The sequence below is a fragment of the Staurois parvus genome, unplaced genomic scaffold, assembly GCF_062004578.1.
Source record: "Staurois parvus isolate SC_StPar_1 unplaced genomic scaffold, SC_StPar_1.0 ptg000291l, whole genome shotgun sequence".
Taxonomy (NCBI): domain Eukaryota; kingdom Metazoa; phylum Chordata; class Amphibia; order Anura; family Ranidae; genus Staurois; species Staurois parvus.
In genome coordinates this window covers 9297526-9321736 of record NW_028318087.1, presented here as the reverse complement: position 1 = coordinate 9321736, position 24211 = coordinate 9297526, and the positions used below count along the sequence as shown (strand labels likewise).

Here is a 24211-nt window from a genome sequence, read left to right as displayed (position 1 = left end):
GGAGTTTTTCAGCCTCTTCTGCCGATGTCTGATGGTTATGGGTGGAGGATTTTGTAAGCACTCTATTTGAAAGGTTCTTTACCCACATGTCCTTATTGCTGTGGGTTGTTCCACTATCATCCCTTTTCCTCAAGGTTAACTCCTCTGTTCTGTTGCTGGTTCATAGTAGTAAGTTGGTGAAATTGTTGATCTGTCCTTTCTTGTTAGCTTATTGTAAACTCAACTACTCTTTATAGGCTCTATAGGTAGTTGTAATGCCAAACTATTTAATTTCTTCCACTTTCTGTCTTATTAGAATTTACATTTATAGCTACAGCAGCTTGGATAAGCAATGAAGCTAGAAGTCCAATTGAATTAGACTTTACTACCAGCTATACCATGACCTGGACATTTTGGGAGCAGACCTTTCCAGAATGGTATACCTTGTTTATAGTTCAACTCCAGCCAAAACCTCTTAGCGTCCATCAAATCAAGAGGAGTTAGAATGTTTGTAAGGTTTTGCTTGCTCTGTGTCCTCATTGGGGATATCTATTCTGGCCTACTATTCTGTCAGACACCCATCGCTTGATCAAGGAGGATAGGTAAAATCTTCTTGAAAGGGCAAAGTACAGCATTAAAATCCTGACTGATTCTTACCATTTTCTGTACTACTGGAAAATGTGTTTTTATAGTGGTCTGTATTCATATTGGGGAGCACTTCTCATTGTACCATGATATAGACAAGAAGTAAAAAAGAAATCTCCTAAATGAGTGTACTAACAAAAATAATTATTGATGGGTGTCCTAATGCCCCTCACCCTATCCAAAATAAAGTATTTTGTAAAATAAGCCAGTAGTACTGTGCTGTTATTTGTACAGCAGCAGCAGTAATGCTTGTATGCCATTATTTCTGTTAATATACATGGTAGCAGACATAATGTCCACAAATGCATCCCAGCCTCTCGTGATTTGCATTTCCACCATTACAAAAAGCTGGTGAGTAGTGGAAGAGAAGAAATCCGAATGAGCAGTGCCATAATTATTATTATGATATTAAAGATAAGAATCAAGTGGAGTTGGGGCATACCTATGAAAGTTATTGGAACTTTCTGAGAACATTAATAATTTTTACTTTCATGCAATGATGATTAAAAAGAAATGTAAATAGTATTAGAGTCTCTTTACCATATGTATTTACATCCTTACATTTTATTCTTCCCTAGACTGAAGATATAAAGGAAATCGCCAGAAAGGCTCAGGCTCTTCCAAAGGTGAACTCGAAAAGGCCAAGGGTTATTGTATTTACACAAGGAAATGAGGATACCATAATGGCAACAGGTAGGTAAATGGACTCTGCCACCCATAATCTAACAGAACCACACTGGATCATGCAAAGGCTGAACTTCATTTCCTTGCACTAACCCGTCTGCATAGCACACTGCAGTAAACAATTCTTAGAGCGGTAGTAAACCACGTTAAAAACAAAAAACAGGTTTCCCCGCAGGGTAATGTCATAATGTTTTAGTATGCACTGAATGCTAGAACATTCTGCCCACCCCCTACATTAGCATCCTCTGCCCTGTGCCCCCCTTCAAATCACTCTCCAGAGTAGTATCCTTTTACCCCCGTTCACCCTCCTTCTTTTTTTTTTTTTTTTTTTTTTTTTTAAATAGCATGACGGATATAACTTTAAAAGGATGGAAGTACCACACTTGATGTTATCTACATTCTTTAAAAACCTACTTGAGCTGGATTGGACAAATGTTTTCATTGCATTTACTGCTGTCGCCATCACTAACATCAGAAGTTGATTTCCAAAACACTGCTACTACATGGGGTTTGTTAAAACATAGGAAATTAAAGGAGATGCGTGGGGTTGCTAAAAAAAATAAAAAAACTCTATGCTCCAGCATCAATTTGAAACTGCAGCTGTCCCACATCTGTTCACAGCAGAGAACAATGGCTGTAAGACACTGCACCAGAACAATGGCTGTAAGACACTGAACCCTGTAGTGTTTCTTCAGTGCTCACTAGAGCACCAGGTTGGAGATGGTGGGAGCATGGGTGGATCCTGAAAGTGTCATTTGAATTCCTCCAGAGCGATAGGCCACTGTCAGCTGACTCTTGAGTAGCAGGAGTGCATTAGCAAGTGTATACCTGTGACCCTAGAGAGAAGTACAACCAAAAAAGGTTTGCCAACAGAATGAATATGGAAGAATGTTTTCCTTTTCTGCATAGGTTATATTTATGTGTTTGAGCATTAAAATAGAACTACGTAGCTGCTGTGATCTTGAAGTGAACTCACTGTGGGGAATGTTTGCTCCACCTAATTTAAGACTGCTTTCTTGCTTCTAATTAATTGTAAGAAACCAGGATCCCTTTCAGATTGGATAATTAGGAATTTAATTGCTATAGTAAAATGTCTGTGCGGGATTTCCTCAGCTTATAATTAAATGTACCATTTTGTTGAAAATCATGTCAGGCTAAGACTGCCCATACTCGACCTAATAAATTCACATGCTAAAACCAACTCAACGGTTCTTTTTGACAATTGGAACTGGTACAGGTAACTAGAGTTTCAATAGCTGTAATTATTCCTTCACTAAGGACAGGTTCTGAAATCTAGAAAAAAATGATTTGTAACGAATATCTTATTTCCTTTTATATGTCAAAAAGGAAGTATACCTGCATTGTATGTTTCACATGCATGCTTTGGCTGAACTGGAAAGAAGTTTCCATAGGATGAAAAATGTGTCAGCAGAGAATATCTTCAATAAAAACTGTATGTGAAAACACTTAGCTGACCCATAAATACAGAGAACTAAAATTACATTGTAGACCTAATTTCTTCTTGTAAAACCAGAGCTTGACTTCATCTAATATCTACATCCAAAGTGTCCATATTGGCAATTGAGGCTTTCCAACACCTAAAGCAACAAACAGGGAATTGGGAGTTAACTCAAATTAAATAGTAAGCTTAAATTAATCAGAATTTGCTTACAAATAAAGCTGCTTATATCACTGGTACAACTGGTTGTTTTGACAATCCATTTTCACTGAAAAGTAGTTTTTGTTGATATAGTCTTCCATTGTACATGCAGACTAAACACTACAGGGTTGTGACAGATTCCCTTTGAGGAAAAGGGATAGGATAGTGATATTGCCAAGTTTAAAAGAGTTTAAAAAGTGCATATATGAAAGAAAAATTTAACAATGATAAAAAAAAAATTATTGTGAGTATTTGAGCATATAACCCAGAGACCCCAATACCTTAAAACCTATGTCCCACAGCTTATTGTAATGCAGTGTGTGAACTGAAACAGGAGATAAGGCATATTGTCATGTTTATGCCCTGGGATTGCATTGGGCAATATAGCACAGCGAGGCTGGTGTGAAAAAGCGATTAAAGTGAAAAATTAAGTCTGAATCATGATAGATTTTACCTATAATGTGCAAGTATGCACAGCATATTTGCACTTGTGTCACATTTACCTTGCAAAGCGCCCTTACCCAGTGATGTGATGTCCTCCACATTGCGCCAATGTGTTCATGTCTGGAGTCTTTGGCAGTCTTAGAGGATAAATTCTCCTTTGGGAACATGTTACATGTTCCATCTCTTTTTAGGATGGAACATGTAACATATTCCCACTGCTGCAGCCGCTGCCCAATCCACCCCCACCCATGACAAGGAGAAGTTGACCAGCTGGTACAATGCTTTTCAGGCTTCAAAAATAATAATAATGTACTTTTTTTTTTACCTGCAAAAAAAATGTGCATTTGTTATTTTGTGTTAGAAAAGTGAACTTATCGCTTTAATTGTCTGCAAGGACTTAACTCCCACATCTGTGCACTGGAGTTAATACATTGAAGAACTTTAAAGAATGTGGAAATTGTACTTTGAGATGCTCATGACTGTTGAATTAGTAAAAAGCTGGTGGCAGCCAGGGGAAGAGTTTATGGCAAAAAATAGTCTCTTCCACTATATATACAGTGCTCAGCATAAATTAGTACACTTCAACAGATGTGTCAGAAAACCTTTACTTTCCTTTCAGAATCAACTTTTTCTTTAGCACACTAAACTACAAAATACTCCCACAAATGAGGACCATTGATTGCAAACAAAATTTATTAACCGTTTCCCATCCGCCCTATAGCAGAAGTACTGCTACAGGGCGGCACGGGTGCGCAAAATCATGTGTGTGTGTGTGTATGTATGTATATGTATGTATGTATGTATATATATATATATATATATGTATATATATGTGTGTGTGTGTGTGTGTATATATATGTATGTATATACGTATGTGTGATTTTGCTGTTTCGGGTAGGGGGCGTGCGTGCCCGGTGATTGCCAAGCATCTCCAAAGGGGGGGGGGGAGAACTGTTTGTAAACAATACAGTTCTCTCCCCTGTCAGCTCCTGCTCACTGCTTTGCAAAGCAGTGTGCTTACATTGAAGCACACACACACAGGACACAATGTAAACGGCACACAGTTAACCCTTTGATTGCCCCACATGTTAACCCCTTCCTGCTCCGTGTCATTAGTACAGTGTCAGTGCTTTTTATTAGCATCGATCGCTGTATTGATGTCCCTGGGGATGTCGGTGACAAGTCAGTTCCCCCCAGTGTCAGAATGCCCCCCGCAGTCCCGGTATAAATCACTGATCACTGCCATTACTAGCAAAAATAAAAAATCCCAGTATATATACCGCCATTTCTAAATGCTATAACTTTCACGTAAACAAATTAATTTTTTTTTTCTAGCAAAGACGTAGCAGAGTACATTTTGGCCTAAATTTATGACGAAATTTTATTTTTTTTTTTTTTTATTTTTACTGGACATGTTTAATAACAAAAAGTCAAGCTGTTTTTCTCAATTCTGGGGTTTTTTTATTTTTTATTTTTTATTTTTTTTTTATAGCACAAAAAATAAAAAACGCACAGGCAATCAACTACCACCAAACAAAAGCTCAATTTCTGAGAAGAAAAAAAAGGTTGTAAATTTCATTTGGTTGCAGCATTGCATGACCATGCAATTGTTAAAGTAACGCGGCGTCGGAATGCAAAAAATGGCCTGGTCAGGAAGGGAGGTAAATCCTCTGGAGGGCAAGTGGTTTATTTGCACACACAAAGTATTTTTACTAACAAGTTAATTCAAGACCATATTGCAAAAATGAGTACAACTCAATGAAAGTCTTAGGAGCAAAGCAAAATTTTCAACAAAAAATCCTAATTAACATTATTCATTAAACAGGTGTCCAGCAGACAGTTGATTATAAAAGGGCGTTACTTAAAGCGGAGTTCCGCTCACCCTGTCAAAAAATAAAAGTCAGCAGTTACAAAAACTGTAGCTGAGGACTTTTAAAAAAACAGCCACTTACCTGTCCCTTGGTCCCCCGGTGTGTCCCCCGCAGCCTGTTTCACCGGCTGTCCGGTATTCCTGGAGGCCAGCATCTTCAGTGGGGGCACCCGGCTGTGACTGCTTGCAGCTTCATAGTCTGGTACCCACTGCGCATGCGCGAGTAGCGCTGCGCTTCATGAATGGTCCGGTAGTCTTCTGGGACCTGTCACGTGTCCCAAAAGACTACAGGGAGAGAGGGAGGACACCTTCCGTTTCCAATAGCCTAAGTGATCGGAGCGGGTACCTGTCAAATTCTATCTTCTAGAATTATTCCCCTTTAACCATTGAAAGACACAGCTTTATTCACAAGACCTGTGCGGCACCTTAATTAAAGGAGATGGTTTTTGTCATCCATTGTTTCGCAGTAGTTACCCTTTTGATTATAAAAATCAAAAGCGACATTTTTGGGCCCATGGAAGAATACAGTTCAACTTTTTGAGTATTATAATTGAAAAATCCTCTATAAAATATTAGATTATGATTATGGACATTACTAACGGCTTGTTCAGATTCTCTTCGGTGACTTGCTTTTTTCCACACTGCAGGTCACCACTAGGGCACATATAAGAGAATTGTTTGTATGTGCCCTGTTCACACCATAATGCTGGTATGATGTGCAATGCAGCACAAAAAAAGCATGTCTACATATTTACGCAATGCACTGGAGGGCATTGTGTTGCTGTGCAAACACATGAATGATGTGTACTATGTGACACTTCAAATAAACTTAAAAGAAAAATGTAAGCAGTCAACGTGCTGAGTCTGGTATTGCACAAGTCTGTGCCAGAGCTCACATGGACAGCTGCCCACATGGGAAAACTTTGTGTGTTTCTATACTGGCTAGTGTGAATCAGTTCTATATGATAAAATGCTCCATCCATAAGGGTCCTATCACACCATACCTCACATAAAAACGCACTGCGATGCAATGAAATGCATGCTTTGTGTGTTGCTCTGCATTTTTAAGAAGGCTGCTTTGCATTTATATGCATTAGTGTACATTTTAATGAACATTGTGCAGTGCTTTTGAATCCAAACTGTATCCAAGACCCTTAACCTACAAGAGGATGTAGAATGGATCTAGAAGGAAAGTCCCTTGGGTCAAAATGTAACCCAAAATATGGGTTTAGTATGTATTTAGAAGGGGACCCCTCAGCAACAAATTTTAAAAACGAGTAACCATGGGGTTTCCCAAAAAAATCTCAATCCTTTATCCAAACATACAGCCTAGTTGGTCAGAAAAGGGAGAGAGCGTGCACCCCCTCTTCTGAGTCATGTGACAAGCCCTCAACACTGCCCTGGCAAAGCACCTTGTGCCACTATTGATGAGAACAAGGGCCCCTTCACCACAACTCTGGCCCAGTGGTTGTGGGGCTTTGCGGGCAGGGAACTTGTCAGAATGTGGAAACCACCTTTTAAGATAAACTCCAATGATATCCAGTCCTTTCCTTATTTGAATGAGTAAGGGTTACATAGTATTCCTGATTACTTTCACTTTAACAAAGAATATAAAAAAGACATGCAATAACCAAAAGATGATCTTGCAGGATCAATTTTGTGCATAGTTAACCTATGCCCAATGCACCTGGGAAAAAAAAAACACTTATACAATTGAGTAAATGTACCAGATTTCTTTCTTGTAGTTTTGAGCAATACTATAATGTTTTAAACATTCTTTGTTTGTCTAGACCTGGTTTAAATACAGAATTGGCAGGTTTAACAAGTTTGTTTTTTCTATTTATTATAAGTGACTTTCCATCTTTTTTTCTTTGGACTGTATTTTATAAATGGGAGAAAGGAAAATGAGTAAAAGGTGATGTTTTTCACATTTACCACCAGTCAGGTTCACCTTATTTTATTGGGAAAAAATAAAGCCAGAATCTGGATTGCTTGCTTTGGACAACCACAGTTTTTTTTTTTTTTTAGTCAACTTGGAACATCTTCATGTATGTCATTAGCTTAAGCATTTCAGGGATCTGTACTGTGTAATGAGATTAATGTTTGCAAAGTTTTTAATTGTTTAAATAATTGCTTTTTTACATGAGCTAGAGTGCGAATTAAGCAAATAGAAAAAAAAGACTAGAAATATAGCAAAGACAGAAATGCGTAAGTTGTTTATAGCAACTTATTAGGTGTTAAAAACTTAATTGTGGGCAGATCTTAAACCAATTATTATCCTTAGGCATTAATTAAAGAGTATTAAAGTTTAGGCATAAACACCTCTACAGTGCCTTGAAAAAGTATTCATGCCCCTTGAAATTGTCCACATTTTGTCATGTTACAACCAAAAACGTAAATGTATTTTATTGGGATTTTATCTGACAGACCAACACAAAGTGGCACCTAATTGTGAAGTGGAAGGAAAATGATAAATGGTTTTCAAAATTTTTTACAAATATCTGCATTTGTATTCGTCCCCTTTTACTCTGATACCCCTAACTAAAATCTAATGGAACCAATTGCCTTCAGGAGACACCTAATTAGTAAATAGAGTCCACCTGTGTGTAATTTAATCTCAGTATAAATGCAGCTGTTCTGTGAAGCCCTCAGAGGTTTGTTAGAGACCATTAGTGAACAAACAGCATCATGAAGGCGAAGGAACACACCAGACAGGTCAGGGATAAAGTTGTGGAAAAGTGTAAGCTGGGTTGGGTAATAAAAAAAAAAAATATCCTGTAAAGAGTATGGCACAACTGCAAACTTACCAAGACATGGCCGTCCACCTAAACTGACAGGCCAGGCAAGGAGATCATTAAGCAGAGAAGCAGCCAAGAGGCCCATGGTAACTCTGGAGGAGCTGCAGAGATCCACAGCTCAGGAAGGAGAATCTGTCCACAGGACAACTATTAGTCATGCACTGCACAAATCTGGCCTTTTATGGAAGAGTGGCCAGAGGAAAGCCATTGTTGAAAGAAAACCATAAGAAGTCCCATTTGCAGTTTATGAAAAGCCATGTGGGGGACACAGCAAACATGGAAAAAAGTGCTGTGGTCAGATAAGACCAAAATTGAACTTTTTGGCCTAAAAGCAAAACGCTATGTGTGACACAAAACTAACACTTCACATCACCCTAAACACACCATCCCCATCGCGAAACGTGGTGGCAGCATAATATTGTGGGGATGCTTTTCTTCAGCAGGGACAGGGAAGCTGCTCAGAGTTGATGGGAGGATGGATGGAGCCAAATACAAATCTTTGAAGAAAACCTGTTAGAGTCTGCAAAAGACTTGAGACCGGGGCGGAGGTTCATCTTCCAGCAGGACAACGACACTAAACATAGGCAGGCAGACAGGCAGAGCTACAATAGAATGGTTTAGATCAAAGCATATTCATGTGTTAGAATGGCCCAGTCAAAGTCAAGACCTAAATCCAATTGAGAATCTGTGGCAAGACATGAAAATTGCTGTTCACAGACGCTTTCCATCTAATCTGACAGAGCTTGAGCTATTTTGCAAAGACGAATGAGCAAAAATGTCCCTGTCAAGGTGTGCAAAGCTGGTAGAGACATCCCCAAAAAGACTTGCAGCTGAAATTGCATTGAAAGGTGGTTCTACAAATTATTGACTCCGGGGGGCTGAATACAAATGCACGACACACTTTTCACATATTTGTAAAATATTTTGAAAACTATCATTTTCCTTCCACGTCACAATTATGTGCCACTTTGTGATGGTCGAGCACATAAAATCCCAATAAAATACATTTGCGTTTTTGGTTATAACATGACAAAATGTAGAAAATTCCAAGGGAATGAATACTTTGTCAAATCACTGTACATTAACACACTAGTATGTTAAATATTGTACCTGAAAAGGGAGTTTTTAAAATGCTTTATGTAGCTTTAGATATTCCTCTTTTCTTTACTTGTGACATCATTAATATTTTCTTTTTGATTTCTGTACATGTACAGCCAATGAAAGGCATTCTCAAGGCTTTTGTAACATCTAGCCACACAAAAGTTTCCCGTCAGCTTTGTCCACTTGGAAGGCTCTTGCGCTTTGCTACAAAAAGATTTTGGGAACAGTATGGACAGTGGTGAGGAAAGGGAGAGCTGAGACTTGCAGCAAAGCAGCCAAGTCTTGCATTATGACTCCCCCCTGTACTTAAAGCAGAGCTCCACCCAAAAGGGGAAGTTCTGCTTTAAAGACTGGTCCCCCGCTCCTGATTAAGGATTGGCACCTGCGGGGGGAGCGGGTACCCAAATTTGACGGGTACCTGCTTCCACTTCCACTCCGATTGCCTAGACGATCGGAAGTGGAAGGTGTCCTCCGTTCCTCCCTCCCCGTAATCTTTTGGGACATGTGACAGGTCCCAGAAGACTACAGAACCATTCAGGAAGTGCAGCGCTATTCATGCATGCGCAGTGGGTACCTGGCTGTGAAGCTGAAAGCTGTCACAGCCGGGTGCCCACACTGAAGATGCCGGCACCCAGGGAGAGAAGATGGCTGGTAAAATGGGCTGCAGTGGACACACCAAGGGGACAGGTGAGTGTGTGTTTTTTAAAAGTCAGCAGCTACAGTTTTTGTAGCTGCTGATTTATTTTTTGACACCGTGAGTGGAGTTCCGCTTTAAGAGGACTACATTGTCAATGACAGCTAAGCTGAGGAGGAATTACCTGGATTCTGGCCTTCATCCTCACAGGATATTACTTGGTACTCTATGGTTGCATTGAAACTTTAGAAGGATACTATGGGAAGCATCCATCTCTGGTGAAAAAACTACAGCAGTCAGTGAGGTTTAAAGGGATAGGCATCTTGCTTTATTTAAAAACAGATTAAACTAAATTTTTTGGTTTAAGTTTATTTTCAATGCAACTAGTAGAATCCTGTCATTCAGTTGCTCCACTGCTCATTCACAGATTGCGATGCATTTTGGTATTGTAATAAAATTACTTGTATGAAAGGGGGAGAGATCAGGTAATGGGATACACACCAACTACACTTAGCTAATGTGTACGGTGCTGTATCCCCCAAAAAATGCTAGATTTGAGCTTTAAAGTCTGCCTAAATAGAAAATCAGAATGAAATTTGCTGATGGGAAAAACCTCTTCGCTCTTTCTTTGAGCTTGTATACAGTGTGCACTGCCTTGATTGCATTTTTGCGTTTTGCTTTGTTAGGAAAGTATCAGATTTCATCTGTCTCGTTCTATCCTTTCCATACATTCTTGCAGGTTCTCCAATGTCATACTTATTACAAATAGTGAAGTGAATTACCAGCTGTTTCCGGGCTTCTGCATTTTACAGTCATATATAATAAAACCATTTATTTTGCTAGTATGGACAAAAGGTTTGAATATTTACCACTCCAGTCTTGTTTGAGAAACTATATAAATAAACTTAAGGTTGAGCCTCAGGCAGATAAAAAAAAATAGTTAATGTGTATTAATAAAGAGGCACTATTTCTTAATTGCAGCTAGTGTAAGTAACTTAATTTGTCTCCATATCAGTTTCCTCTACCCCAAATTGACACTGGATAAGGGAGAGACCACATTGGGAACCTATCAGATGCTGCAGCATGCATGCATGCATACTGCCTGACAGGGAAAATGCCTGCAGGAAAAGAGTGGGATGACCACCTTAGTGTGCTGTTGCTGTCCTGCCATCCAGACAGCAGGCTGGGATTGTATTTTGACTCTGACGTCCTTGATCAACCCATGCTGCTGCAGTGGCAATAGAAGGTATGACTATGCTGCCTAGATCTCAAAACAGGCTGAATATTATTTTCATTCCTTTCACAGGTAATACCTATCCCATATATCTATTTGAATGTTGTATTTAGCTGCTTACCTTGAGTTGAGAAAAAAAGGCTAAAAGGAGGCATCACATCATGCCTGGAAATATTTTTTTTAGTTGTTAAAGTTGTTGTAAAATTATTTATTTTTTCAATAATAAAATAAAAATAGATATTATACTAAACTGCTCAGTGCCAATGGTATTGCACAAAGTGGCCCTGAACCTCCTCTCCCGGGGTCCGCTGCTGGCAGTCTTGACTCCTTCTCTTCTCAGTGTGCCATCATAGGAAGCTTCTTTCTATGGTGGCACAAGTATGGGCTTGCTTCCCAGCCAGCTGTGTGTCCATTGATACACACAGCTCAGCCCTGTCCCTTGCTCTCTGCTCATTGGATTTAACTGAAAGCAGCAGGAGCCAATGGCTTTGGCTGCTCTCGGCTAAGCATGTGAGACCGAGGAGAGAAGACCTGCAGACATGCACAGTGCTTGACTGATACAGGAATCGGGTAAGTATTTAGGGGAGTGGGGGGAGAAACCGCTACTGAAAGGTTTTTGCCTTTTTAAAGTGGTTCTAAAGGCAGAAGGGTTTTTTTTTTGTTTTTTTTTTACCTTAATGCATTCTATGCATTAAGATAAAATAAAAACTCCTTCTGTGTGCAGCTCCCCCTTAGCCCACCCTTAAACTCACCTGAACCCTATCTCAATCCAGGGATGTGCATGAGAGCTGAGCCTCTCCCGGGTTTTTCTCTCCTCACTGGCTCCCAAGCAAGAGGCTTGCTACTGGGGAGGCACTCGGCTGGGGGTAGGATCTAAGGCCGCTGGCGAGGATCCAAAAAAAAAGGGGATTGGGTTGCTCTGTACAATTGCACAGAGCAGGTAAGTATAACATGTTTTGTTTTGGGGTTTTTTTACACGCCAACCTTTATAATCATTTTAATGCATAATGCGCATTATGGTTAACTATTTGTCTTTAGAACAATTTTAATTCTTCCAGTTCTGCCCAGTTTGACCACCTTAACCCAGGACACGTTTGCAGAAATCATAAACATTGCTTGTACTAGAATCTCTTGCACACAACCATCACCAGAGATTACTGTACCATTTGGATTAGGGGTTCTCTGAGGCACAGCTGGCTACTTCCAAATAAATTTGCTTCTGTTAGGAAAAATCATAGTTTCTTTGTTTTGGAACCTGAGGCTCATTTCAAATAAATCCTAATGCTACATTTAAACGTATGTGCTTAGTGTGCAAAGATTTTATTACAAGGAAATTTCCATAACAATAAATGTTTCCATGTGGATGCTAAACACACAAGTGTAGGTTTATCCTTAATTGAGCCATATTGGTTCTGATAATTTACAATCTCATATGCTTTTAGTAAAATTGTAAGGGCTGTTTAAATGCCTGTCCAGAACCTGGAAACAAATGGAATTCGGCAATAATTGAATCTTCTGCAAATCAAAATGAGACTAAAAGTATCCTCATTCTGTGAGCCTATGGCTTTGCAGCACTTATTTACTGCTTTTTACTTGTTGACCTGCTCACATATCCGCGTCCCTTTAGAACAACCCTAAGCAGGCCCCACATAATCAGGTCTGTGTTACAGATGCTCTTGTAAGAAATATTGTCGCTTGATTGAGTCAGGATGCTCTGGGAGGTTCTCATAACCCTTCTTTGTCTGGTCGGCTCAGACTCCATTGACATGATAATGAACAGAGCAGTGCCCATAACGAGTGGGGCTGTCCTGGCACCTCTCAGCTCCCCATCTTGCTTTGCCCTGAAATTCACTGTGTTCTGACAGGCCAGCTGCTTTAAAAAATTCCCAACTGGTTGCCACGGAACATAAGAACCAGAGAGGGGTCCACTATTACATTAGTAAATATGTAACATATGGGTATTGTACTTGTATATAAATTTTGCAAAATATGTTATGTCTGGAACATGAAGTCTGTATGGCTTAAGGGAACATAGTTAAACAGTGTATCCTGCTAGAAGTGCTAAATATTGTCTACACTTCTGAAATATTCTTTGTCATTGTAGTTTGCTGCTAATTAGGCTACAGCGCTGTCTGCAAGCATTAAAGTGGGAAGCTTTAAAGGAGGAGTATAGCAGTAGCTTATGTTCTGCTCTGTTCCAGGCTATGTTTACCACATAGTTTCATGAACAGCTATTGCTACAAAGATCTGGTCATTTGCCTATGAAATGTAGCTTTTTGTAAGCATTGAGAATTTTGAAAAAAAATGTTGTCTACCTTTTAGAATGTAGGTCCTTATTTATCAACTACATTTTTTAGTAATTGCAAAAGGAGAAGCGTGGGCATAGTAAAAAAAAAAAAAAAATTCATACCTTCTTGCTTCAGCATAGGTCTAATGCTGCAGCTGTCCCCCTGCCATCTCTAAACATGTGAACTGAGCGCTCACATGACCGCAGATTGCTCAGTTCTTGGTCTTCGCTGAACAAAGAGTGGTGACTATCAGTCACAGGCTTTCTGCTCTGCCCCTTCAGCGCTCACTGGAGCATCAGGCTGGGGTGGTGGTGGGAGTGGCTGGCTTAGGCTCTTAGCGGTGTGTTGAGAGACTGAGCCAGCTGCTGGTCAGGCATCTGGGTGGATCCTGACATTATTGTCGAAATACTTCTACAGCCTTGACCTGGTCTGTGGCTTTAGTTTGCTGTCGGCTGATTCTGGGTCACAGAAAAGCACAAATATGTGCACTCCTGTGATCCAGAAAACTATGGCCAAAAAGCTTTGACCAAACTTCTCTTTTAATGTTTACAATTTTTTCTGTAATGATTTTATCATATCACAAAGCTTTGTCACTGCATTAAAGGCAAGATGTATGTGTTGGGGATTGCTTTTTGCCTATTACAAGCAAGTGAAAAGCTATTGTCACTTGGTTCCATCTGTTATTTTATAAAGTACAGTGGAACGTGAACCACTTGCCTACTGGGCACTGATACACCACTTCCTGCCCAGACCAATTTTCAGCTTTCAGTGCTCTCACACTTTGAATGACAATTACTCAGTCATGCAACACTGTACCCATATGAAATTGGCCTTTTTTTCACACAAATAGCCCTAGATTTTTTTTTTCTTTTATACAAAGTTGTCTATTTATAAGATTTTTCCAATGCATAGCATGCACATACCAAAAATGACACCACAAAATACATTCTGCTACACCTGTGTATGGCAATACCACATGTTTGTATGTGGCCGGGCTATGGAAAAGTCTGAGGCCCAACATCCAAGTAGCACCTTCAGGTGTTCTAGGATCATAAATTAGACATCAAATTTCCTGACTACCTATCACATTTTTGATGGCTCTGGAGCACCAGGACAGTGGAAACATCCACAAAATGACTACTTTTTTGGAAAGCAGACACCACGTCGTATTTTGTAAAAAGTATAATGTGTCTTTTGAACATTTTATTTTTTTGCCATGTTTTTGGCAAATGTGCAAAGAAAATGAAATTGTATTTTTTTAACACAAAGTTGTCATTCTATAAGATATTTCTAACAGCATGAGCATACCAAGAATGACACCCCAAAATACATTCTGCTACTACCGATTATGGGGATAACACATGTTTAAGACCTTTTCAGTATCTGAAGAGATTATGTACCCAACGTTGCAACCTGTGTTACACAAAAAACAACACACACTGTATATAAAACAATGTAAACAAATGATTACCTGTAGTTGGAAGAGAGCATTGGTCCAGGAAGCAGGCAGAGATGTGGTCAGCAACAGCCAAAGGAATCATCCAGGTAGCAGGCAGGAATATGCTCCATAAATATGCTACGGTCAGTACAGGCAGAAACATGGTCCATAAAAAGTCCTAGGTCAGTACAGGCAGAAGGCAGGGATATGGTTAACACAGCCAAAGTATTTGTCCAGGCAGCAGGCAGGAACATGGCCCATAAAAGGTCCTGGGTCAGTACAGGCAGTAGGCAGAAATATGGTCAGCACAGCCAAAGCATTGGTCCAGGCAGTAGGCAGGAACATCAGGCTTAGGACCTTGGCACTGGGGTAGCTGCTTCATCCCACCTAATCTCTTCAAAGGCTCCAGAGTAATAGACCCTGTTTCGGGAATTAAAAATCCTGGAGAAAACCAAAAACTGTTTTTCTCTATTCGGAAATCTACTCTGAAGCCCCTCACATATTTGAGACCCATGTGTTCTCTTGAATCCCATTATTACAGTAGCAGGGCAAAAGGTCAATCCAAGTGCCAGGCAAAAAACATGGTCGATTAACAGGCTGAGGTCAGTGCAGGAAGAAGGAAGAAATGTGGTTGTTGATAAACAATCCAGACAGCAGGCAGAAGCATAGTTTATAAACATGCCAGGGTCATTTCAGGTGGAATGCAGAAATGTGAATAAACAATGCAGGTAGAGGCATAGTTGATAAACAGACCAGAGTCAGTTAAGGTGGAATGGGTGGCGACATGGTTGGTTGAGACAGCAGGCAAATGATCAGCACAGATATTGAAAACGGGGAAAGGGCAGGCTGTTAGAAAAATGGTTACTTTTTTGTGATGTATGAAAATGTCAGACGCAGTCTCTGATGCATAAGCCTGGTTGGGAGGCACACTGGGGACAATGAAAACTGGTGTCTTCCAACTCTCCCCTCTGGTGCATACCCAACATCTTTTTTGGCATCTTCGGCCTGCTTCTTTTGGTGGAATGCTATTATCTAAAATAAAGATATATAAAATGAAGGTATGAGGGATAAAACCATCAGGAGAGATCGCTGGAACTGTGTACAATCTTGAGGTAAGAAGGGACATGATTGAACCCTTACAAACGTCAATAAGATTCAACAGAACTGTACTTACAGTATGAATCAAAAATTGAGAACTTTGAAACCAGATCTCAACTAGCAGGAGCAGTTTAAATATAACCGTTTGAAGTTTTTTTTTTTTTAAACTGAAAGAGTAGCTGTTGTTTTGGAACAGACTTCCAGCATACTTAGTCAATAAATGGTTGGTCAGTCAATTTAAACATGCTTCCGACAAACACCGGTCTTGGCTCAGACAAAGAAGGTTAAACAGTTAAAAAAGGGACAAATATTTGATTAACCACTTGTTTTTGTTTTTTGTTTTTCTTTTTTTTTACATCACCATTCTAGATGTCTGTGCCTGTACAGCCTTCAGGATTTTAGAGGTGCTTTGAAAGGGTTGACAAAGCCTGTGCTGAAAATGGGCAGGCAGCCTTGAGCAACCTTACCACCCAGTAAAGAGTGCTGACATTGAAGGATAAGTTCACCTTAGGGAATATGTTACATGTTACACCCATTTTTAGGGTGGAACATGTAACATGCTCCTGCAGCTCTCAGCCCCGATCCACCTTTCCTGTGACAGCGGTTCTGAGATCTTCCATGCACCTGCAGTCACAATTTAGAAAAAAAATGCGGCCATGCAGGGCTCCGCCACCTGGCCATATCATTCATTCACAGAGTTCTGTGCAACTGCTGCCAACCTTTGTGGCTGATGGCTTGTATTTCTCAATGAACTAACAGGATATAGTGTGCGTTCTAGGTATTTCAATGATTTTTCCTGTCATTGTGTAACTGCCTGCTCTTGTGAAGTACAAGTAGACATCTTACACTGACAGGCTCCCCAACGCAAGCATTTTTTTAATGTATGCCTATGTATGTGGGGGTTGGCCCTGTCCCAATGTTTTTTTATATGTGTTGCTGCCATCAAGTACAAAATTGCAGTTTTTTTTTTTTTGTTTGTTTTCTTAAAATGTTACATTTTCTCAGTTTAAACATTTGATATATTTTCTATTGTCAATAAAATATGGGTTTATGATGTTTACATTAAAACAGAATGCAATGATTTGCAGATTTTGTACAATGTCTCAACTTTTTTTTTTTGGAATTGGGGTTGTATGATGGATCTTAAAAGTTGTTAACATGTTATGACATGCTGTGTAATCTATAGCTTTCTTTTTCCAGTGGATGAAGTTGTGGCATTCCCCGTGTTAGAGATTGACCAGAGTAAAATAGTAGACACCAATGGAGCTGGGGATGCATTTGTTGGAGGTAGGTCCTGTTTTTGGCAGTCATTTTCAATGTGGTAATCATAAGGGGCATCAATTGTAGCCCTTCACGTGTCAAGACACAAGGCACAATAGTTTGCTTTTGGTAAATTCTCTATATTTGGTACATAACATTCCACACCCTCAAAAAAATGTTTGTGTAAAACATTCACATAATGTAAAGATCAAGTCTCTAGTTTGGCAGGCACAAGTTTTTCCATCATTAAAATCCTGAATAACCGTGTGCTCATTTACACAACTGGATTTTTTTTATCTTTAAGATGTCTGGATCTGTTCATTGGAAACCACCCTTGCAGCAACAGAGCATTTCTAATAGTGATCTAGTGCATACTGAACAACAGCTAAAAGTAATCTTATTGCTTCAGATGAGAGACAGTCTGCAGACTCACTGGACAGAGGGAATGGTCCATTCATCCCACCATCTTCTATCTCCGATTTCAGAAATGGGGGACTCCAGATGTGGACATCCTAGCTTCCAGGTTCAACAACAAGTTACCCCCGTTTGTGGCCAGACCCAAGGATCCCCTATCAATGAGATTGGGTGCCCTGGTAATTCCCCGGACTCTTTTCAGGGTCTGCCTTTCCTCCAGTGCATCTTCTTGCTAGACTGCTCCACAAAACATGCCAGACCTACTGTTTTAAGGCCTCCTGTTTCATCCTGCTTCTTAGTCACTGGCTTTAACACCATGGTTTTAAAGGAAAGAGGTATCTTTGACTCTTTCATTCCCACCTTACTCAGAGACCAAAAATCCACTTCAAGAAAACTTTACTACCTTGCCTGGAAATCTTTTTTTTTGGCTGGTGTGGACCCAGTCTTTTCGACTTGAGATTACTCTGTACTTCACTTTCTTACGATTGTTATTGACTAGAATTTTGCCTTAAATACTCTGGAGGGACATATTATGGCCTTATCCATTCTATTTCAGAAACCTTTGGTTTCACTTTCCTCTTTAGAACCTTTATTAAAGGTGTCTCAGAAATCAAACACCCATTATTCAGTGCTTTTTTTGATCTCATTGTTGTTCTGCCTTCCTTAGGAAACTCTCCTGTAAAGTTGCATTCTTGGTGGCTATCACATCTGTCAGATGTCTTTCTGACATAGCGGTTCTCTTATTGTAAAGAGCCCTTCCTGATTCTTCACAAGGATAAAGTGATCTTCCGCCCAAGACTCTTCTTTTCTACTTAAGGTGATATCGGCCTTCAACCTCAAGGACCTTTTTTTTCTTTCTTTGTGCCCTGCTAAAAAAGCACACCGAAATAATCGATCTCTATTGTCTGGACGTAGACAGAGCAGTCAGGGTCTATCTGACAGTCACAGCCAATACCTGAAAAATGGTCTCTCTCGTAATGGATGCTTTAAAGTCCAGTATTGCTAGGTATATAGCTCAACTCCATTGCAAGGATGTATGCTATATAAGATAAGGTGCTTACAGTCTGTTGGGGTTTTCTGGCTTTTCCAACATCAAGCATCTTCTGCCCATCTTTGTAAGTCCACCACCTGGTTTCTGGTTCATACTTTCTCCATGTGTTACCAGGTAGATGCAGCATCTTCAGCTGCAAGGTTCATTAGCTGCACTCAGAGTTGGATCTTTGACCCTTGCTTGTTTGATTTGTTGAGCCTGTGTGCTCTGTTTTGTTTGCCTTGTTTGCTCACCCCTTTGTTGAATTGCTTGGGGTTGTACCAGGGTCTATGAATATCCATCCTGTACTGAGATGAATTCAATATTAATTTTTTATTTGCCTGTAAATTCCTTATTTTCTGTTCAGTACAGGACACGACACTGTCCTCTCTATTCTGTTCTGCATTGCTTGCTAAAAAAAAGAGGATTCGCAGGGTAGAGTGGGGTTATAGAGGTATGCCTAAAGGGCATGCCCAGAAAAGTTTTTACCAGTGTCCAAACACCTGAAGGTAGCAGTCTATAATCCAGAGTCTATAAATATTCAACCTGTGTCCTGTTCAGATATGAAATTTGTAGGTAAGTAAAAGTTCCTTTTATTCCTGCCCATATGCCTTGATTTTAACCCCAGCAAATGCAGGGTAAACAGTCTTCCTTCCTCCTCTATTTTCAGTTGAGCAGGAGGGCAGACAGAGGGCCACATGTTGGGCTCCAGGAGTGTGTGATCTTATGTCCTTGGTGTCTGTTAACATAAACTGAACCATATATCAACAACAGCAGCTTACACACTTTCAGTTGCATATCCCAGTGCCATGGTTTATATAAATTCCTTGGCATTCTGGGGATTCCTGCTGCTAACCTTCAAGAATATTTTGAATGCAGTGCCTTTGTTGCACTAATCTCTTGCCATTAACTTGCTAAACTACTTACCGACCAACACATCAGACAAATCACCTGCCAGCATGCAACCTCACTACTGGGAGCTAAATTACAGTGGATACAAGTGCATGAAATGTAGTATCTAGCCTCATGTGTAACTTTAAATTTCATGCATCACTACAGTTTTAATCGCATGAAAATTTTAATTCTAGCACTTGGTAGCAAATGCAAGCAATGAAGAATACCTCATTTGTGATTCTGTAGCACACTGGTTAGTTTAGCACACTGGTTAGTTTGAAGGTTCAGATGAATTTTTTTATGTTATGCGGTGTAGTGCTTTTATAATGATAGCTTTGCTGAATCTTTGCAAATGTGATTACATGAGAACTGAACAAGCTGGTAAACATGCTGTCATTAAGTTTGTTTTTTTTCTTTAATAATATAGAAACATGTATAATGGTGATGCAAGAAATGAATATACATATTTTATTATCTTCTGTTGGTGTCTACATACCAATTTTTAGATTAAAATCAAGATGTCGTAGTAACAAACCACCCCAAGCAAATAAGGCAAATCAGGACCCCTGCTTCAAAGCAGACCTAAATTCTTAAAACTGACATTTAGCTAAAAATTATTTTTATTGTACAGTTATAGTTACATCGTTTAGCTGTAATTAAGTATTTTCCTTGATATGCAGGCTGCTGCTTTCTGTAGAAAGATTCACTGCAGAGCTGCTGTGTCCTCTTCCTGCTGCTGAACTTTGCCCTTGGAGAGAATAACATCTTAAGGTCTCTAGGGTCAGCTGTACTAAAGATGATCAAGGGGATGCAGTCTGTCCTGCCCTCTCAAACATGGAGAACGTTTCTTTCACCGATTATTATACCTGTAACATATTCTAAAGGGGAAGAGAATCCTGTGATTGTTGTACAGGTAGAGTAATCAGTGAAATAACTTTTCTCAGTGGAGGATGGGGGTAGGAAGACAAACCATTCATGTTGAAATATCTTTAGTGCAGCTGAGCCTGAAGATCCAAAGCTACTAACCCCCATAGCTCCGAAATTTCAGCTGCAGGAAGAGGACAGGGTAGCCCTGCATTGAAACCGCCTAAGGAAGCCAGCTTTCCTGAACAGTAAACTTAGTCTTTAAGCTCTTTTCACTTGTTTCAGGTTTTTCCTTACCTACAATTGTAAAAGGCTTGTTTAGATAACATGGGCACGCTTGGTGAAATTTCTACACAGTTAGTGAACCAGAGCAGTGATTACCACACACTGTACAGCACTGTGCAAGCCTATAGTACTCTGGGAATCTTGTCATGTAGCAAATGTTTGTAAAACAAAGGTTGTATACACAGTAAAAACAGAAATACATGATCAGTCTAATAAATTACATTTGCACCAAACTATGATTCCCTTTTTACTCCTTTGTGACTTTTGCGTTTTTAATGTAAAATACCATTTGTCATGAGAATGTTAATTAACCATGCAGCAGAGAATTTGGAATGTGCATATGTGTGCTCTTAGTTCTCAGACCCAATGTCACAGACAAATTACTTATAGTGATTCTCAAATTACCCGACTCGTACTGATGCAGCCAAACTTTGTCTGGGCATTTAAGCTTTAAAGAACTTTGGTCACAAAAGAGTTAAGGGACAGAGGTAATAGTCTTTTGATCAAAGCTTTATTTAGTTTGAACATTCATGTCAGAACAAGAGAACAGTAGTTGCCATAGCAAGAGAAACACTGACAGAACAAGCTTCAAAGAAGTTTGGTTTAGAGGCTGTTAGTGTTTGTGGTACACTCACTGTTACTTTAATGCGTGCTAGAAAAGGAGAAGTCCATTTTGGCCGCAGGGTCCTTAGGGGCTGCTCTGGTAGTATTCAGAACACTGATTCATATTTGTCTTTCTTGATACTCCTAATTTAAATGTTATAAAATTAGCAGTTAAGCCGGCCATAGATTGTTCGAATCTCGGCCAGTTCAGCAGGGGCCGGCCGAGATTCGAACCATGTATAGGCAGGCCCAATGTACCCAAGTTGACCGATCATAGAACTAGGGTACAATCAGCCAATTGGGGTTTAAATGTGCTTATTGCTAGAGGCTGCTATTATAGCTGCAATTACTGTTTTCCTGGAACCACCCTGCCACCTGCAGGCAGAAGACAGTGGCTCAGTGGGAGGGATTCCCCCCATCAAAACTGTGTTGATGGGGGGAATCAAATGATTTTCTTCTCTGAAACCCATGGTTGCAGGAAAGAAAATTGCTCCATCTATAGCCAGCTTAAGTCTTCACAGTATAGCAGGATACAACTTTAACATGTTTTGAAAAGATGAAAATGTGTACTTTATTGAGGATGTCATTACATTTTGTATTAAAACTTGAATTACATTGTTTTACAAGTGAGCAGTGCTTGGCAGATTTCTGTCTTTCTTTTAGCCAATTACAGTAACACATCTTTAGAAGGTCAGATAAACCAGGCCTGTTCTTGCTTGGTAAGGTGTTTGATTAGCACAGAGATTAGATCTTTTCTCCTGTGGGGGGCTCCACCTATGAATTTGTGGAATGGTATATTGGTTTTGTAGCTATTACTCTCTGACTTTTGAAATCCATCTCTGCATTCATTGTAACAGGTAGAATGAGGTTGGTGTGGGAACCACAATATCACAATTGAGTGGAATCTGATGGTTTAGAAAATTTACAAAGATGTGGAAGTCTGATTCATATGGCCTTGTTTGTTGTGCTTAGCTTATAGAATGGTGGCAGATACATAAACTGTTAAGTATTTAACATGTTGTCTTTTTTTTCTTTAGGTTTTCTTTCGCAGTTGGTGTCTGACAAGGCTTTAGTAGAATGTGTGCATGCTGGTCACTATTCTGCTAACGTGGTTATCAGACGAGCTGGCTGCACTTTTCCAGAGAAACCGGACTTCAAATTATGAAAGGGATGAAGCCTGTGAGAAGAGATCTGCAGGTCCCTAGTTTCTTTTTTCTCCTCCCCTCTACACAGGCATATAAAAGGAACTGTGCTCTGTTCTCCTGTCCGCTTCACAAATATAATATATACCCTCCCCACTTATCTCTCTACCTCTTCTCCAATAAATTTGTCCAGTATTTGGGGAGGGCATTGTTTTAAATAGGTGTACTCAAGGTGACCTAACTTGCCTATTAGTTGGGTTATCAGTTGGTGAATTGTAATTATCTGATCATGCACACTGTCTGGACAGCATTGCTGCTTAAGTCTTAAATGTAATATCAGGTACAGCCTCCTTACAACATTTATCTATTATTCTTTTAGTGGAAGAGAAAATCTTTAGCAGGAAAAAAATTCTTTGGCAATTATTGGTGTTAATAGGCCTTCAAATATTTTCACATATATGTTCATAGAACTGTAAGTTGAGAAGAAGCGATTTGAGTATCAGTTCTGACACAGATTCTTTAGACCTTTTTTTTTTAAGGGATCAACAGGGCTTACAGTTGTCTTTTAGAATGGAAACGGCATCCTAAGAACACCATTTTCACAGCTTGTCTTTAGAAGAAATGTCTCTTTATTCTTCTGCTGGGCAACCATTAAGATATTATGCAGCAGAGCCAGTAATATTTACATTCTCCAGAGCGCAATAAATTGCCTTCTGTCAGTGTCCTTATGGACTGTAGAGTAAGCTATATTTTGTTGTATTTAATAATGGTGCAAATTGTTTTTTTTTTTTTCTAAATCGGGTACAGACTTCACATACAAAACTGTCAGGAAATGCCAAAATGTGTTTTTAAACCAAACCTTAGCCAATGGAGGGGATGGATACCAAAATACATTTGGTTTCCTCTTGAAGTGATTTGTTAGTGACGCACAGTTTAGTAACAATATTGAGGAAAGCCTTTTTTCCCCTCCCATTTTACTAGTTTGTGACATTAGCACAGTCTGTGGTACATTCATACAATGTATAATTTGATACTGAAAAATAAAACAAAATGAACTTGTTTACTTTTGGTGTTGGAGTCTTTTCTTTTTTCTTTTGCTAATGTATGTATGATATTTGACAGTTGTCAGGAGTGTTCTAAAACACAAATGCATAAATAGTATGCTATAGTTTGATGTAAAGCATGCAGCTACAGTGGAGAAAATAATTATTTGATCCCCTGCAGATTTTGTAAGTTTGCTCACATACAAAGAAATGAAGGTCCTGTAATTTTTATCATAGGTGTATTTTAAATGATAGAGACAGAATATCAACCAAAAATCCAGAAAAAACACATGATACAAATGTTATAAATTTTGGTCCACTCTTCTTTACAGATCTTCTCTAAATCCTTAAGGTTTCTTGGCTGTCACTTAGCAATTCGAAGTTTCAGCTCCCTCCATAACTTTTCTATAGGATTAAGGTCTGGAGTCTGGCTAGGCCACTCCATGACCTTAATGATGTTCTTCTTGAGCCACTCCTTTGTTGCCTTGGCGGTATGTATTGAGTCATTGTCATGCTGGAAAACCCATCCAGAACCAATCTTCAGTGTTCTGACTAAGAGTAGAATGTTCTCATCCAAGATTTTACCATACATGGCCCTGTCCATTGGCCCCTCAATGCGACAAAGTCAGCCTGTACCTTTAGCAGAGAAACAGCCCCAAAGCATAATTTTTCCAGCGCCATGCTTGACTGTAGGGAAGGTGTTCTTAGGGTTTTAGTCAGCATTTTTCTTCCTTCAAACACGCGGAGACGAGTTAATGCTAAAGAGCTCAATTTTGGTCTCATCTGACCACCGCACTTTCTCC

The 24211-nt window shown here is 39.6% G+C and overlaps 1 protein-coding gene across 2 annotated transcripts in view; it reads left to right on the top strand.

Annotated features, from left to right (window-relative positions):
- The window catches only part of ADK (adenosine kinase), a 308889-nt gene extending 285461 nt beyond the window's left edge, over positions 1-23428 (top strand). For both annotated transcript variants that reach the window (XM_089682589.1, XM_089682590.1), the window contains exons 9-11: positions 1203-1317; positions 17074-17160; positions 22261-23428. In XM_089682589.1, the coding sequence (XP_089538715.1) occupies positions 1203-1317; positions 17074-17160; positions 22261-22388 (330 nt within the window). In that variant the 3' untranslated portion in view covers positions 22389-23428. The remainder of the gene's footprint in view (positions 1-1202; positions 1318-17073; positions 17161-22260) is intronic.
- Positions 23429-24211: the final 783 nt, after the last annotated feature.